Below are 18274 nucleotides of genomic sequence, written 5' to 3'. Positions count from 1 at the left end.
AGCTCTTCCCTTTTGGCAATTTAGGACACTTTAGAGAGGAAAATTCGTTCATTTTCTTTATTATAAGGATTCTCATAAGGGAAGGAAAAACAAACTAAAGAAATTACAACCGTTCACAGGTTTGATGGAGATTTGTTCCTTTTAATGTATAAATGTGGCATCTTATCTCTGTGAGGATACAAGCTTGGAAATCCTCAGCTGTAACAAAGGCATGAACGAAGACTTTCTCTGTTACAGGCAGAATGTAAGAGAGACACAGTAGGATAAGCGTCTCCTGCAGAAACCAGCCTGTTACATGAACGAAAGGAAAGGTGCTTTTTAAAAAAATAAAAATTAAAATAATCCTGGTTTTCTAGAAAGTAGTGCTTAGCAGCCAGCAAGATATTTCAGAAAACGTATCTTAAAAAATATCAGAGCTCACAAAGAATGTAGTTGGTTACTTCTCACGTGCTGAGTAATCCAAGAAATCAGCCCTAGGAGGAGAGGAAATAGAGAAGTTAGTGCCTGTAAAATCAAAAGGGCTGCAGAAATGCAGGGGGAAGAAAAAAAATATTTAGGGAGGAACTGGCCTCTCCATCCTTCTCGGGGGCGGTGCGGGGGCAGACCCGAACATATTTTTCTGTGTAAGCCTTCTTGAGAGGTGAAAGACAGATAAGGAAAAGGGGAAACTGACTTTAAAGTTACAATTTCCTCGGGCTCCCCGCTCTTCTGCTGGAGGCGGCATAGACGGGCTTTCAGGAATCTCCACCGAATTGCCTGCCACCCGGCGTTGCCGAGCCCCAAAGCGGAGGGTGAGCCCTGTCCTTCGGGCTAAAAGGGAGCAACAGATGCCAGCGGGGCTCTGCGGCTCCGGGACCGGGGCATCCCGGGCGGGGACGTTCGCGGCTCCTGGAGTGAGTGAGTGCGGGTGTCTGCATTACACAAGCGAGTGGGGCTTGGCTGGGGGGCTGAGAACGGGGCTCCGCTGTCCGTCCGTGCGAGCAGTGTCGTCTCCCAGCCCCGTAGCACGCTGTGGAGCTGGGATGCGTGGGTTATAGCTGGAAGGGCTGAACGCAATTCTTCCGAAAGTCATAAATCAAACTCTTTCTATGAATGAGAATGTCATCAAAGAGATCAATTGCAGGAACACATTCACAAATAAAAATCCTCTTACGTATTTGCCGAGGCTGGGGATCCCCGTCTAAAACCATTAAGTGAGAAGGCGTTTAGTCATAATTCACTTTTATTGCTCTTTTAAAACAACAGCTTGGCTGAGCTGCGGGCGCGGTGAAACCTCGGCCTCGGTTCTCCTCCTTCCCTCTGCTCCAGCCATGTCCCTGCGGAAAGCGAGCAGCCTCACCGGCATTTTCACTCCTCTGCCACTGGGTTAAATTGGACCGCAACGCTCATGTAAGGGTCGGGGTTTCTTTTGTGCCCAGATTTCCGGATGCTGACTACACTTAAAGAAAACCAAAGCAAAACGAACTAAAAAAACCCCCCACACAATAAAACAAAACCCCCCAAAAAAACCCCAAACAAAACCCAGAAACATAAAACAAAAAGAAAAGGAAAAGAAAAAGAAAGAGGAAACATTCTACAAGGTTTAAACTTCTCACAAACTCAATTTAAATAAATGGGGGGATTCAGCAAGCAGGAGCCGCCTCCGAGGCTCCGGGTGAACTCTGGGGCCACAGCGGGGGCACACTCCCACGGAAAAGCCTAAACAGCCGGGATCGCCCCCTCAGCCTCAGTTCCGTGGCAGGAAACGCGGGGCGAAGCCGCGGAGGGGCCGGGATGGCCTGAGGGCAGGGGGAAGGGGCAGTAGCTCCCCCTCGCCTGGCCGCGGAGGAGGGAGGGTGTGGTGTGTGTTCCTCCCATGCTCCGACCCTTCTCATGATGTTGCCCCCATGCTTAGTGCGGGCAGCAAAACCCGAGAGCCCCGCCAGAGAGACAATGCAACAAGAGACAATGGCACCAAAAAGGCAGAGAAAAAAGGATTTCAGGATGCTGGAGACTGTAAGAAAAGTGATTCATCGGAATTTACGGGTAAAAGGGATCTACTTGTAGTAATTTTTTTTTCTTGGCTGAAGGAAAAAGCACTGAGAAGATGTCAGCCCTTTTACTAGTAAGTAGTCCTAATCGCTGTCTCTTTTCTCTGCTTTATGCAGTATTTATCACAACTGGTTTACAAGAATGAAATAAATGTGTTTACAGCTATAACCATAACCAAAATTGGCGCAGTATAATATCATAAATGCCTCTGGAGTGTTGTTGCTCTTGTCCTCCACTCCGCCCCCCTGCAGTTTAAGAAACTGAACCTTTCCAGAGGGCCCTTAACCATCGTTGCCTCTGTAGTAAATCAGAACAAATAGACATACTGAGGGCACCGGGGTAGACGCGTGGTGGAGAGAGGTGCCCTTGGGTTTTGGCTGGCAGTAGAGTGGCCGTGCAGATGCCGTGGGATAAGGGCTGACCCAACAGCTGTGGGAAGGAGAGCTTTGCACCTAGAGTTGTTGTGTTGTAGTTCGTGTGGGAGGGAGAGCTTTGCACCTAGAGTTGTTGTGCTGTAGTTCGTGTGGGAGGGAGGAGCTTGAGGGTGTGTATGTGGGTGTGTGAGTGTGTATTCGTGAGCGGGGAGTGGTGGCGGGGTGGAAGAGCCTTTTGGATTTCAAAACAAGCAAGGATCGAGCGTGAGAACAGAGGGACTTAAGAGTCGGCACCTGCAGAAATAGAGGGGGTAGCCCCTCCTGGGGCTAGTGTCAGGGGACATGACGTTCCATCCATCTTTCTCCGAGGCTGACGCTTCGCAGAACTGCTTTTGAAGACTTTTGGTCCCGTCCTTTCTGCCTGCAGACGGCTGGGTGCGCTGGGACAGACGGATGCCCGGCCTTTACCGCCCCTTTCCCTTTCCGCATACGTAAACCGCACATGAGGTCGTAACCCATATCTCACCACCATCCCTCCTTCTCTGGCCACGGACCCATCTCTTGACCCACCTCCCCACGGTGCTGGGGAGGGGTGGGTTGGAGCCGATGCTCAGCGCGGTTCCCGAGGGTCCTGGGGCCGCCTCTGCCACTGGCCGTCTGCCGCCTCTCCCTACTGCCGACCCGGGTGGTGGAGCGCAGGGACAAAGGGGCCGGGCTGTGGGCCCTGCGCCTTCCTCCTCTCCTCTGCCCCTGTCCCGGGTCGCCTCCTCGGGCTGCGACCCGCGACACCCCGGACAGCCGTCCCCCCACCCTGTCCCAAGGCGGACGGGCGGCAGCGGCGATGCGGGAGCACAGCAGATGGGCTGCGGAGCCCCCGGGCCCCCGTCCAATCATTCGTCCTCCTGCCCCCGGCTCCTCCTTCCCTACCCCAACCCTAGGCTGGCGAGGGTGAGCCCGGCGGAGGTGCGGGGGGAGCAGGGATGAGGGCCAGAAGGTGGCCGGTGAGCCTGGGAGAGCACAATGGCCGTCAGTCCCAAAAGCGCCTCATTTCCATGCTAATGTCCGCGGCCGCCTGGTGATGCGGCTGGACAAGCCCCTTTAACTCTTGGCGTGGCGTCGCGCTGGGACTGCGGCGGGGCTGGACCGGCGAGACCCCTCGGCACCGGCACTGTTACGGTCTCCACCTCCACCCGCATCCCATCCACATCCGTATCCTCCGTCCCATGCCTATTCTCTACCTTATCCTCACCCTCATTCCTGTCCTTATCTTAATTCCCAGCCCGGTAGAAGTCCCCAGCCACATCCACGGTTCCATTCTCATTCTCGTCCCAAGGGCTGATGTTCTCAGCACTGTCTCTGCCTCTCTCCGCCCCATCCCTCGCCCCATGCCGTGGATCTAGTCGCGTCCCCTAGCCACCCCCACCCCGCGCCGCTGCCCTTGGTGCGCAGCAGAGGTGCCCGGTGCAAGCTTGACAGCGCCGACAGCAGGGTGACGCTGGGGCGCCCTGGCAGCAGCACTCACCCTGCAGGGGACGGCCGGTGGGCTCCGCGGGCCGGGCGCAGCCTCCAGGTCTCTCCTGCCTTCCTCTCTCAGCTGGCGGACGAGACCCAGGGGGCTGTCGCGGTGGGGGTGTGTGTGTACGGCCCGGCCCGGCCCGCCCCCACCCCCTGGGGGCCACCGCCACCGCCTCCCTGGCCCGCGGTGCCGCGCGGTCGGAGCGCTCGGCGTTTAAATGCCCCCGACGCGGCGCTGCATCAGTGACAGGAGCCGGGGAAGCCCCGCGGGCCCCGCAGCCATTGGCTGCCGCCCCCCACGTGCCTGCCCGCTGCCGGCGCCTTCGTGTCATTTTCCTGCCGGCCCCATGGAGGAAGTGGGAAAGTTGGCGCGGCCCCGCCGGACGCTGAAGACCCGGTGGCGGCGTGACAGAAGGACGCGGCGAGGATGAGCTCCTTCCTCGAGTACCCCGTCCTCGGCGGCGAGGCGGGGGGCTGCGCCGCCCGCGCCTACCACCCCGACCACGGGATTACAACTTTCCAGCCCTGCGCCGTCAGCGCCGGCAGCTGCAGCGGAGAGGACCGCTTCCTGGCGGGCCGCGGGGTGCCCATCAGCCCCCACCGCCACCACCACCACAGCCCGGCCCAGCCCGCCGCCTACCAGCACCACGGCGGGCTGGGGGTGTCCTACGCGCACCCCGGCTGCGGCCCGACCTACAGCGCGCAGGGCTTCGGAGCGGCGTACGGCCCCTACCCCCTGGGGCAGGACGCGGAGCTGGGCGGCGGCTTCCCTCCTTGTGCCCCCGCCGTGTACTCGGGGAGCATCTCCTCCTCCGCCGCTGCGCAGCACCCGCTGCCGCACCAGGGCTACGCGGGGGCCTCCGCTCAGTACGTGCCTCCCCCTTACGGGCAGGAGCAGCAGAGCCTGCCCCTGGGCACCTACAACCATGCCCTGTCTCCCCTCCACGCTGGCCACCGGGAAAACGCCTGCTCCCCCTCCAGCGAGACCTCGCCGCCGGCGCAAACCTTCGACTGGATGAAAGTGAAAAGAAACCCACCCAAAACAGGTCAGTGGCCGGCGGGAGGGCCGGGGCGGGGGCCGCTCCTCTCTCTCTCCGCCGAGGGTACGGGGAAAGAGGCGCGGTATCCCGCGGGGCTCTGGGCAGGTAGGTCGGCCCGCATCTCTGGGAGCAGTCGCGGCTGCCTGCCGGCGGAGCTGAAAACCAGTGCCGCTTATTCCTCACTTGTTCCTGACTCCCCCTTCTCCTCCTCTCCCGTGGTCATATTTCTGGTAATTCATAAACCACTTATCAAGTTTGCTCTGACACTAGAGGCTGACTCCGGTTTAGCACCTCGCACTCCATCACTCACCCTGCCGGGGTTTCCCTCTTATCCTAAGAAGTTCTTGCTCCCTATCGCTTAGCCGGTGTGGACATATTGATTACATCGCCTATAAATCATTTGCGCTCACTTACTTACCGCTGAATGTCCCCTCGCAGGCAAGGCTGGCGAGTACGGCTTCGTGGGGCAGCCCAACACCGTCAGAACTAACTTCACCACCAAGCAGCTCACCGAGCTGGAGAAGGAGTTTCATTTCAACAAATACCTGACCAGGGCCAGGCGGGTGGAGATCGCCGCCTCCCTCCAGCTCAACGAGACGCAGGTGAAGATCTGGTTCCAGAACCGGCGAATGAAGCAAAAGAAACGGGAGAAAGAGGGGCTGCTGCCCATCTCCCCCGCCACCCCCACGGGCTGCGAGGAGAAGGCGGAGGACTCGTCGGAGAAGTCCTGCTCCTCGCCCTGCAGCGCCTCGCCCGCCTCCTCCGCCTCGGACACGCTCGCTGCTTCCAACTGAGACCGGCCGCGCCCCGACGGCCCCGGCGCGACGTCCCCGCCAGAGCGGCACGCGTCCGTCCAGCGCCGTGATGTCGGTCCCTCGGTCGGTCGCTCGGTCGGTATCCCCGGGAGAGGTCTCGGCGAGCTGCCGCTCCCTCCCCCGCTACCTCCGCCGCCGTCCGGCCCCGGGGGTGCCGGCTCCGCCGGGTCCCGGCGCCTTAGTGCCAGGGAAATTTTCTTCCCTGCCCCCCCTCCTTTTTTGTTGGTGGAGCTGTGTTGGCATACGCGTAAGGGTCTCCCTCCTCCACGGCGAGGATGCTCCACGGAGCTTCCCTGAGTGAAAGACAGGTTATTTAGGGTCAATAACCTCACAAAGAGATGCACTATTGCAAGTGTTTACACGACTTATAGGACTTTCATCCCCTTAATTTAATGTATTCTTTGTTCGTGTCAATGAGTTTGTTGCTTGTAAATACTTTGTCCGAGAGATTTATCTTTTTACAGATTTTTCTAGAATGATGTTTCGATTATCAGGTTAAGCAGGGTGAGTGCATTCGCCAAACTGGATCCATTTTTATATTGGTGAAGTAGACGACAGTATCAAGTAAACGTCTTAAGCTCAAGCAGATACCTCAAAAAAGTAGCGCTATTTCTTTAAATGTGACAAACAAGGCTTCAATTGCACTAGGTTTTTTAAACCTTGCCCTGTGTGCTTGCTCCCTCTCCTTTTCCCCCTGCCCCAAAAGCTGTGTTGGATTATGTGCAGCAGAAGGGTACAACCATCCAAATGACCTCGCCTCTTCCTATTTTCATATTAACCTTCCTTTAGACTCGATGTCTGTTCAAACTTCTCGTGAATGTGACAAATGGCCAAATGAATGTATAATTTCTGTGGTTGGTGTCCAGACCTTTGCATGACGCACCGTGCTTTGCTGTACTGCGGGTACACTGAGTTCTATCAGTTGTCGTGTGTGAGCAAAATGTCCTCCTGATTTTTCTGTACAATCATGAAAGGCTCTGTGATTCCACCAGTGGTGGAGTCCAGAGCAGGATTTACGGGTCCTTATAATGTCTGTAATAAATATATTCCACTTTCAGGTAGCCCTCGTCTGCCTACCTCTGCGTGACGTCAGCGCTGAGTCACAGCCTGGGCTCAGCACTTTGGTTTCCCTTCTTTTCTTCTACTGGGGTCTTTCCAAGGGGGAAAGGGAGTAAGAGTCTCACAACCCCTCCTATGTTGTTTTGTCAGAGTCAGAGCTCTGGCTGCCCAATCTGACTTCCTACACGAAATTTCTTCCTCTCCTATGCTCAAATAATATTATTTTTAGACAATATAAGGCTCTTCTCTCCATTTTCTGTAACTGGGAGGAATTTATGATCCCAATCTAATTCTGAAGCACAAACAGGAGAACTTCCTGGGTCAAGTGCTAACCTTTTCACCTCGGGATGGATGCTGACACTTAAATAAACAGAGCACCCTTCAAAAGCAGAAACTCTCTTTAACCAGTATTTCCTCACACTGTAGGCCCCTCTCCAAGGACCGCACATTTAATTAGCCTGGGCACTAAGCTTGTCCTGCTTCCCTCTCCCACCCCAAGCTGTTGTCCCCAGCGCTTGATGGGGTGCCAAAGTGGGAGATCGTTCCCAGTGTGTTTTTGGTGTTCACCCCAGCCCATTCCACCGTCCCTTCCCCTCTTTCTCCGGCCCAGTCCCCGTCCCGTCCCTCCCTCCCCCTCACCCCGGTACAAAATAAAGCTCTTGCAGGTAAATATAATATCTGTTCCAAGAAATGTCAAGTGAACAGCAGGTGGGGAAGGGAGAGGAGCCTCTGTGAGGAGAACCTGGGTGGCAGGACACAGCAGAGGCATGCTCAGCTGGACGGGGGATGTCTCGAGTCACTGATGCCTCTTGAATTACAAGGCAAACACGCCTAACATCTCCTTCACCCGGCCCAGCTGCGGGAAGTGCTACCGGGCTTCTCCTGGGGCAGGTCTGCCCACGCAGGCTTCTCTTTGCGGGATCCGCAGAGAGTCAACGAAATTTTCTTCACTTCGGTGTCAAAAGAGACAAGTCCTGATTTGCAAGGCGCGGCGGCCATATCAAGAGCCGAGCTATCTGCAAGGGAGAAGGGCTGTCTCCAAAGGCTCCCGCCGATGCCTCTATTTCTTTCATTTCCCCGCCTGCCATATACTTTACCTTTTGTTTATTAGTGTAAAGCCACAAAGCAAAACAGATGGCCTTCTTCCAGAGTCTTGGATGTGTTAAAGTGGCATTTACATGCCAATGAGGGCATTTCAATATCGAAATCTGGATCTAAACATTGCTGGAATCCGGATCTACAACTCGATTCCACCGGTGTTGACTCAATGTGTTAGAAAGAGCGGCCATAAATTACAGCCTAAATACGAGAGACAAGACTCTTGCCAGTGCGTCAATCTGAGATTCGCGATTCGCGGGCAAAGAATCCCATCTCCTTCCAACACCAAACCCCATATACATACATACATACATACATACATACATATATATATATATATAATATACACACACGTGTATATATATATATATATATGTATATATATATATATACACCTCCCCCTGCCCCCCCGCAGTAATAGTATATTTCAAGCAAAGACGCTCCCAATCTCCCGATCCTATCTCATTTTGTTAGCGTTAATACTATTTCGATACCATCAACCTTCGGGTTCAGGGGTGCGGTGAAGAAAAATTAAAATCTCTAGTTTATAATTTCTACCACAAAAATAAACCCCCCTACAAAACGCTTTCAATGAAGGCACTAATTTACCTTCAGGTAGTAAGGTTTTATTTTTTTTAACACATTTTAAAATAAAAAAAAATCTCTAGAATCTCAGGGTGAAAAAATGAAGAAAAAAACCCGCATCTCATCAAAATCCGTCAACACAAATCGCATTCAAATGTCAAACGGAGTTTAGTATCTTCCTATCATACTTAAGGCCATTTCTGCTGTTCACCTTTAAAGTTTACTTTTGGAGGCTATTGAGATGCTTTGGTGTTTTCCTCTGGGGCAATCAGATTGAAACCGATCAATATTTACTCAGTCTGAAAGGGCTGTTGAAAAGGCAGCTAACAACAAACTGCTTAGCTGCTCTCCCCTCTTTAATCTCAGGTTCACCGAAAGTTCAAGCAGAAATGAATTCGGTGATGGGTCACTTTAGAATAAATCCCAGTAGTTAATCTCACAGCCTTGATAAAGGCAACAATTACAGAGTCATCCCTCTCCCTCTCTCTCTCCCTCTGTCTCCCCAGCAGAGGCAACTTTCCTCTCACTTTTGCCCAGAATATTTTTACTAAATTTTAACAGCTTTCCGTTGTTTTGCGGAGACAGCAAACACTCGGCATCTTCCCCGCGCTGCATCCGACGCTCAGGCGGGTATCCCCGGCGAGAGGTACCGGAGTGAGGGAAAAAACACCCAACCCGTCTCGTAAAGCACCCGGCATTTTCAAGCGGGGGTCCGGGGACAAAGGGTGGGGTGCCTGGGGCTTTCTCCTCAGCAGTGATGAGGAAAGGCATGGCTGGAGAGGCACCCGGCAGCTGGAGGCGCTGGTGGAGCCGTGCTCCCCTCTCCATCCTGTATGGGAAAAGAGTAGAAATCTGGGCAAAACGCGATGGACGTCGCCGTTAATTGCTGGGACTGTGCAAAGGCCAAAGTTCACATAATCACTGCATAAATGCATGCTTAATAAGGATTTATTAGTAACTCTCTAATGGCAGCTCACGCTTGGGCTATAGATTCGAGCTGCTTTTTACCGGCAAACTGCTTTTCCAGAGCGATGCCCCCTCCCAGCCAGGAATTGTCCGGGGACCCTGGGCACGGATGAGCTCCCGGGCAGGCCCCGGGGATGCTCCGAAAAGGCCGGAGCCGCGGGAGAGCCCGGGCGGCAGCGCCGCGCTGGGGATGGCCCCGGGGGAGACTGCTCCTGCCGCACGGCCGGGCCCTGGACCCTGCGGGAACACCGGCTGGCTTTTTTTTGAAGGGGAAAAGAGTAGTTTAGGAATGTTTTTTGCGTTAGCTTAGGAGCAAGATCTCTTGTTTGTTTTTTTTTTTTTTTAGCAATTAGCTCTGTGAGATCACAGTAAATTTGTAACCACAAAAAAGCATTACATAAATAATGAAATTAATAATATATGAATAAACAGATACGTAATGTATTTTGAGAATCTTTTTCTTTCTTTCTTTCTTTCTTTCTTTCTTTCTTTCTTTCTTTCTTTCTTTCTTTCTTTCTTTCTTTCTTTCTTCCTTCCTTCCTTCCTTCCTTCCTTCCTTCCTTCCTCCCTTTTTTTTTTTTTTTTTCTGTCTGCCTTTCTCACTTTTTCTCTCTTTCTCTCCCTCTTTCTCTTTCCCTTTTGCCTTTCTCCTTTTCCAAGACAAACATTCCTTTTCTCCCTCAGGCACACTCCTTGGCCAACTCTCATTGTTAACATTATTCTTTTATGGTTTATGTGTCATAAAATATTACAGGTCACAGTTTCTCCTGTTTCAAGCTCGGAAAGACCAATTAAATCAATGGGCGCTCTAGGGATAAAAAGTCTTCTCTTGTGCCTAGGCATTTGGTAGCAAACTGTGTTGATTTTAATTATGCAAGGAGTCCTCTTTGCCATGTAACTTCGAAAGGATTACACATTTCACTAAAACGAGCAGGAATGGATCCAGAGAATACTTCTGTGCTACTTTTTACGGGGCAGTGACACAGTGTAAGCCTTTGTTCCACACGGAGAATGTTTCAACTATTACATTTACCGTTATTTTGTCTTTCCAATGTATTTTCGTTGAAAGAATGTATCTCAGAAAGTTAAATCAGAACTACTGGTTCTGATAAAAATGTGGTCGTATAATGATCAGCCTGGACTAAGACAAAACGGGTAGCCTGCTGACGACTTCTCCGAGTGCCCATTTTACAAACACAAACTCAACGTATTTCAAAACTTCTGCCAATCAAGAAAGTAAAAACAGAAAAAAAAAAAATCAAATACTCCCAAATACAAGGGGGACAGCGGGAGATACGAAGCCAATCTCAGTCACAAACTCTGGTGCCTGTGCTCACATCGGTCTCAGATGTGGGCAGCCAGCGGCAGGCGGAGGGATTAGGAATATACAGGGATTCATGAAGCGTTTTGCTTGCCAGAGCTGCAGATAGTGTCCGAGAGGCGGAGAGCCAGGGGACAAGAGCGCCCTGCCCCAGTGCCTGCTCGATGCCCGCCCGGCGTCTCGGCGCTGCGCAGCCGTTCCTGTTTGCCTCCAATAAGTTTGGCTTTGCCAAGGAACTTATGCATGTCCTAATTCTATCCCATGCGGGGTTGTAACCCTCCGTCATGAAAGAGAAAAAAAAAAAAAAAGAAAGAAAATAAGAGAAAAAAAAATAGCAATATGCTATCGACTATTACAAATTCAAGATTAAAAAAGAACAAGGAAATATCTACTTAGACCGAACACTTCACTAACACATTTTGTAGGGATCGATTTCATTCGCAGCTGTCTTTGCCTTTGATCTTCATGAAATTACTAATACGAGGAGAATTCGTTGTGTGGATTGGAATAACAAGGGAGCGGGGCTGCGACCGCCGGGCCGCTCCGCTCCGCTCGGCGCGGGCGCGGTACGCGGCGGCCGCGCTCCTCCGCACCCAGCGCAGCGCGCCTCTCCCTCGGGACCCGCCTGCGGGGACGGCAAAAGTCGGGCTCACCCGAGGGGTGCCCCCGGCGCCCACCCCCTCTCTGCGGGCCGGCTGGCCGCGCCTGAGGTGGCACCGCAGCCCTGAGCCGGGGATATCGCTTCTGGTGTCCTTTGTCTATTAATACAGCCATCACCAAATCCCGGATAACCTCCCTTTCCCTCTGTCAACACCCCTCCGCTCCAGCCCGTGCTGGGGGAAGAGGGATGGGACCTGCCATCGGGGTCCTGTAGCAAGGGGTGCCCCTTTTAGGGGTAACTTGGTGACAGATGTTGACGTTTCTAGGGAGCTCGGTAAACAGAAAGTTGGACTGGACTTTTTCATAGCCCATGTGTTTTTCATCATTCCCCGTCAGGCTCAGACCAAAGGCAGAAGCTTCCCTCTTCACACTCCTCATCCCCTCTCATCTTCAGCAGTCACTCAGCCCCGGTGACAAGCAATAAAGAGCAGAGAAAACACAGGAGACCAGCTTCGTTAAGTAATGAAAAGAGATGGGGGTGAGGATGAGGCTGGTGCTGGAAATAGGGGGCCTCCTCCACGGCACACCAGTGAACCTTCAGGTGCAAAGCACACCTGTATAAATCACAGACCCCTTCTGGGAGCAGTGGAGGCATTGGAGAGGTCTTGGAGAAAATCATGTGTCCAAACTTCCCACCTCATAAGAAGGTGAAGGTCATGGAAGGGCTAAGCCACAGAAGTGGGAATCTCGACACAATTTTAATTGAAACTCTTCTGTTCCAATAAAACCAAGCTTTTTCTTTACTTTTGCAATGGGTATATTACCTCAAATAACTCTAGTGCAAAACATCAGTTGCAGTGGAAATGTCATCCAAACCTCAATTTATTTTCTTAGCATAGTTGTAAAATATTCCCACTAGCACCCAGTAAAGGTAGACACTTGGACCAGATTACTCTATTTTGCAAGAAATAAAATCCCTGCAGCACATCTCTGCACTATCAGCGGATTTAACATCCTTGCATAGTTCTGTGGACAGATGGGTCATAAAACAAAAGGCATTGGTGGGATAGTGTTGTGTTCTTCAAGCTGTGATGGGGAAAAAAAAAAGGTAAAAAAACCCCACTGTCTAGAAACTGAAAGGTGATCCCATCTGAGCTGAGCCATCTGAGAGCCATGCATATTTCACTGCACAAAAATGTTATCTTGGAGGAACACTCCTACCAGCAAACAGTATTAACATGAACAATATGCTTAGACATAGAAGTGGGTATTGCAGACAGGCAGGACCCCGTGGGGCTTTGCAGTTCATTACATTCCCCTGTATATTTTATTTTCTCTGTTTCTGACAGTGCTATGAGGCAAGGCAGTGATCACGGAAATAGAAGGTGTGGCAAAAAGGGCCTGAGAAGACCGATCTTCAGTGACAGAGCTCAGATCCCACTGCACAGGGAACATGCAGTGTTTTTCTATATCCATAGGAACATGTGTGTCCCCAAAAACTTTTTAGATTCATGTAAAAAGGCATCACCCAAACTTCTTTCAAGACAGCTCACAAACTGAAAGGTTTGAAAGATTTTGAGGCTTGTACCTGATACATATCTTGGCTTTGAGTGGGATCTACCATGGCTCATTGCTCAGGGAGACTCAGCTCACCTGAGACCCACAAGTCTGCCAATCCAAAAATTAGCCTCACAGCCTGGTAATCCACCAGTAAAGAGAAATTTTCTCTCTTCAGATCACACCTTTCTCACCCCAGGGGTTGAACAGCATTTATACAGTAAGGTATACAAGGAATGCAGCCAAACCCACAGAAAATTATGCTGAGGACCCTCTAACAAGACAGTTTGATTGCAAATCACATGAGAGATGCTAGAAATCCAGATAATCTCTATGTAATCCCCTTTTTAAAACATCATGGTGTGTTTTGAGACTGGTCAGCCATACAGGGTGACTCCCAGTTTTGCTGGAGCTGAAAGAGAAGAAGACATAGCTATTACCTTGGGCTTTGGATCAGGCCCTAACTGAAAACTCCATATTCAGCAACAGGCAAAAATGTCCCCTCTGCTTTTCACTGAAAAGACAGCAGGGCAGACTGTGCACTAAAAACAGTGAAAATCTAACAAGAAATCTTCTGATCATAGTTTTTTTTTTTTTTAATTTTTTTCTTTGTATCCAATATGTAATCAATCATAGATTAATTCTGATTGTGGAAGGGGAAGGTGATGCATTTCAAGTATTTGTTGCTATCAGAAAGAACACTTTTCCTCACTCTGTCCTGTAGGTGGGAATCAAAATAAATGCAAATCTTTGAAGTTTAAATACAAGTCTTAGCTGCAACCTGAACTATGATATTACTCAAAATATGGGAATGGAGGAAGTCCTTTAGTAACCAGTCTTAACCAGGTTAAAATACAGAACACATAATGGGACCTTCTTCTACAGATCTTATCCATTAAAATCAGTGGAGTTTTGCCTTAAAAAAATTCTCCAGACAGGATTTTTTTAGCCAGTACACATTTTTTAGTGTGGCATTTTATAAATTAAAAAAATAAATGAAAGTTAGTTACCACAAATGCAGCATTTAAAGCAACGGTGAGCCCATGTTAACATTGATTTCTCTCTCTGTGTCTCCTTCTCTCTTTCTTTATAAAACTTATGTACTCTGTCGATAAAATACCATCCTCTTTGATAATAAATCTGTTGTTTCAAGCTAGGATGCTACCGTTTCCTTTCCCATGTAATTTATAGTTGTATTGATTCTGCAGCTGTGGTTCTCTATTTCCCGCCTGTTGTATTAAAAATGAGTTCTAATTGCGAGGCAGATAATCTTTGGTTGGAGGACCTCACAGAGTATTTTAACTGTAGCTAAGGAGATTTAATTTGATCAATAGAGAAATGAAAGCCTTGAATATCTAAAATTATAATTTTCAGTTTAGGAAAAAAAGAGAGACAGACAAAGAAAGGAGGTTAATGGATCCAGGAAAAACATTCATAGACCAGCATGAGCAGATGTTCTTTTACTTTTCTGTCAAGGTTTCTGGTTTGTTGTGAACATAGAAAAACAAGCTTTTCAACTCTCACCACGATTTCAGCCTGTTGGCAGCTTTGCTTGCCTGCAGGATATCTGCTTATCTAGCATGGGAGCAGAATCAGGCCTCCTCCCCTTTGGTCTAGAAGCAAAGCAACCTTTCACATGGGGTGCAAGGTTTGTCACACTCCCCGCCCCCTGCTCCTTTGCACGCACATTTTCAGCCCTTAGATCTTTATTTCATAAAATTCCTTTCCTCTTAGAGACCAAAATACTGGCCAGGAGATGAATGGAAGAGCTGAACAATATTAACTGCATTCAGGTGTGTGTTGGCTAAGACAAGCCTGGCCCCTTTCCTTGAGGGCAGGATGCATGTTCAGCCAGGTGGGACAGCGATCCCCATGCAGCTGTACAGGGTCCCCTGCAGCCCTGGTGTGTGCACTCAGCGTGGAACCTCAGAGTGAGAAGGATGTTGTTACTATATATAGGAAATTCCAATAGCCATTTTCCTAGGTGATGCACCTTTGAGAGCTGCCCCATGTGCTGACATGTCTAAAGTGTCCATGTTGAAGGAAAACACTGATCTAAGGGTGCATGTGTGTGTCCTTTAGGATTCATGAGAATGAGGCACGTTATTTCATGGTTTTAATCCTTAAAGCAGGTATTTTGTTTAGTGCAATTCCTTATTAGTTTGGAGCAGCAACACTAAAAATGATGGAGTCCAGCCTGAGCCTTAAAATTAGGTTTGTCTCTAAATATTCTCCAGGGCAAGGAATATACATCAGACTTTGGAAAAAACCAATCTGCATTTAAGTGAAGATTAAATAATCTAAGATATATTGTTCGCATCTCAGAGGGTAGGACTTTTTTTTTTTATTATTATTGTAGTAAAATATTTAGAGTAAAAAAATGCCAGCAGGCATCAAATAGATTTTCTTTCATCACAAAAGGTTAACTCCTGCTGTATTTGTGCTATATAAAAAGGCCTAGTATTTTCAGTGGGGAGTTTCTCAGAAAAAGGAGTGTGGAAGTAGCCCCAAAAGTCACACTATTCATGAGGTAACCATTATATGAGCTCGAAAAGAAGAGGGAGAAAGGAATGAAATCTGTCAGCAGCACTGTCTTGAGACATACCTGCTTAATGTGAGTTTGTCCGAAGGCAGGCACAGTGCTCTGCTCCAGAGATCCTGCCAGCTGGATCTGAAGGACACCCCTTGGGCAGTCATGCGACAACATTCCTTTAATTGTGAGCAGGAGTATGGGGGCTTAGCCAGAATGCCACTACTGAAAATATGGCTTTTTCTTGACCAGCAAAATGAATTCTGGATGTACTCAAAAGCTGAAGAGCTGCAACAATCTTTTTAGGAAAATGGAGGAAATGAATTCTTCCTTGCATCCATTGTACTCTCCTACTTAAAAGAGTATTAAAAATAAAGCTTTATCTAGATGTTTTCCAGATGCTTATCCACAGCTATGAGACAAGCTCTTCAGCATTTGTTCACTGGTGACCCAAGCCTTTTCCAGACTTCAGAGATTACGTTCTCCAGGCTTCGTGCAGTTCTTCCATTGCTGACATCTAGCTTAGAATGAAGGTGGTCAAAAGGGCAAGGCTTGTGTGGAGACGGAAGAAGGACAGATGTGCAGGACACAGCTGCCACTGTCCCCAAGAATACTGGCTATAAAGCAGTGGGGGAGCTGTAAGGAGAGGCTGCTGCCCAGGAGCAGGGGTAGCAGGGGGTGCACAGCACAGAGAGGAGAGTCCTCAGTGGTGATAACTTGTCCTTCCCCAAGCACACTGTGAAATTCTATATTACACAGAGTTGCAATTCAAGTTATGCTTCACGCTACTGTCCAACAGGACTGCTGTTATTTAATGCATTTTTAATTCCTCAAGGCTTTTTTCTTCCAGGTTTTTGCGCTCTTTAGCTTGCCTACCATCACCATGGGTTTATGCTTTTGATAGACCTTAAAAGCTTGCTTTTCTTTAAAAGGCATGTGGATCACAGGATACAAAATGAATGACCTGAAGATTTTAAAATACCTTTTCTACAAAAGCAGATCCTTCCTTCCTTCCTCTGGAGTGTTTGGGAAAGAAAGGAGTATGTGCAGGTTCCTTCTCAGTGTGAGGTTTGAAAATGAGGCTTTGATCTGAGTGTGGCTAACTCTTCTGAGGGTAAGGGTGATGTTTTATTGTCATTGGATGCTTGTTTGTTGTTTGCTGTTGATTTAATGTCTTCCCTCAATTTCTTCAGTCTGGAATTCACAGACTTCTGCTGCAGGGAAAACACAGAAATTGTTTTTTCCCCAGTCACAATGTGTTCTCTAATAGTTGCCTCCTTTTCTGCTGTCTTTTCTTCTGCTTTAATATCTTTAATAAGTGTTACCATCTGCTTGGGTGCTGGGTTCTACACATTGCGAGCAAGGCCAAGAGTTTCTGAGGGCTGGAACACTGTTCTTTACTATTAGGCATAATGGAGATTACTGTCTTTGCCTGGGGCAGGTGTGCTGTGGCTGGAGCAGACATAGAAATGCAGCACATGTGCTGGGCTTCAGCTGTCTACAGTTTTCTTAAAAGGAGGTTTGGCTGCTGATCTGTTGGTGTTCACTTGATATGCAAGGACTCCTTTCTCCTGCTCTTCTCTGCCCCCTAACACGCCTAACCTTTGAGAGAAAGACACAACACATTGTGATGCTACTGACTGGTCAAAAGGCGCTATCAATTTTAGATGAGATAGGTACATGTCAGAATCAGCATAATTAACTGGAATGACAGTCCTGTTAAATGTGTTCATGCCACTGCACCGGTAATAAAGCATGCGTAAATTTACAATTTAAGACATGTCTTTCTTCTATACCTTGGAGACCAGTGACAAACATTATAAGTTGTATAGCTGCAGAAGCTGAAGAGAAGTATTTATCACAATAAAAACATTAGGTGATGCAATTCCCAGATGCATTATCTCTCCTTCTTATGCAAAAACTCTTTTTGCTGGAAATTTCAGTCTAAGTAATAATTATATTTCTGATCCGAAAGGTGATATTTCACCCTCTGAATTATTGTTTTCATTTGCAAGATGGATGATAACCATATTGTTAACTACCTTGCATAAAGGTATTTGAAATAGTTCCCAATTCACATTATGCATCAAGCTGCACTTTCTTTGTATTGAGTGCACTGCACATTGCAGATCCACAGAGAAATTTTCAGGGATGCTGCAAAACATTTCCCCATATTGTACATAGATGCTACAGCTCCTGCTACAGTGATGGCTGGAAAACATCAGCACAAGTAAGATAAAGGTGATTTAAAGTTCGTCTGTGAGTCAGGCAGAGAACTGACAGCCATCTTTAAGCAGCCTGACCCTGGGATGACCCTGAGCTCAGCTGGTTGTGAGATAGTTGGGTCTATTATGGGACAAAGGATCATATGTCTGACAGGATGCAGAGAACACATTACAGGATCACAGCTGAGTAACAGTGCAAGACATAATGTACATTTATTTGACGAACAACACAAGCAAATCTTGCCAAGAAAATTAAATTTCAACTATTTTGTTTATTTCAAGTCAATCTCTTTCTGTTGCCTATTTCAAGAAATTAATATAGCTTTTTCTCTTCTAGGAATGAAATAAATGATCGTGCTAGTGAAATTTATAAAGCATGCAGAATGTACACTGATAAATTCTTATAATGGGGTTCCACATTTCTACTGTATTTCCCTCCCATGTGGGCTCAATGTGCATCTATTCAACATTAAATTTCAAACGTGTTTGCCTACAACCCCATATAATTTGGTCAAGTGAGCCTGGAAATGTCAGAGCTAGTGCAGCAGTGGCTAGAGA

General features: G+C 48.7%; 1 protein-coding gene and 1 long non-coding RNA gene across 2 annotated transcripts; one reads left to right on the top strand and one right to left on the bottom strand.

Annotated features, from left to right (window-relative positions):
- Positions 1-49: 49 nt before the first annotated feature.
- LOC121353218 lies at positions 50-4146 on the bottom strand. The gene is made up of 3 exons (XR_005955056.1): positions 2700-4146; positions 422-1433; positions 50-288 (listed from the first exon to the last, which is right to left on the bottom strand). It is a non-coding gene; the product is annotated as an uncharacterized LOC121353218 (long non-coding RNA).
- Positions 4147-4241: 95 nt separating this feature from the next.
- HOXA1 (homeobox A1) lies at positions 4242-6808 on the top strand. The gene is made up of 2 exons (XM_041466868.1): positions 4242-4966; positions 5399-6808. The coding sequence occupies exons 1-2, from the start codon at positions 4348-4350 to the stop codon at positions 5752-5754; spliced, it is 975 nt and encodes a 324-aa protein (XP_041322802.1). The 5' UTR covers positions 4242-4347; the 3' UTR covers positions 5755-6808.
- Positions 6809-18274: the final 11466 nt, after the last annotated feature.

The sequence above is a fragment of the Pyrgilauda ruficollis genome, unplaced genomic scaffold, assembly GCF_017590135.1.
Source record: "Pyrgilauda ruficollis isolate IOZ18807 unplaced genomic scaffold, ASM1759013v1 scaffold2, whole genome shotgun sequence".
Taxonomy (NCBI): Eukaryota; Metazoa; Chordata; class Aves; order Passeriformes; family Passeridae; genus Pyrgilauda; species Pyrgilauda ruficollis.
The sequence above is the reverse complement of the archived record's forward strand: the minus strand, read 5'-3'. Positions and strand labels throughout refer to the sequence as shown.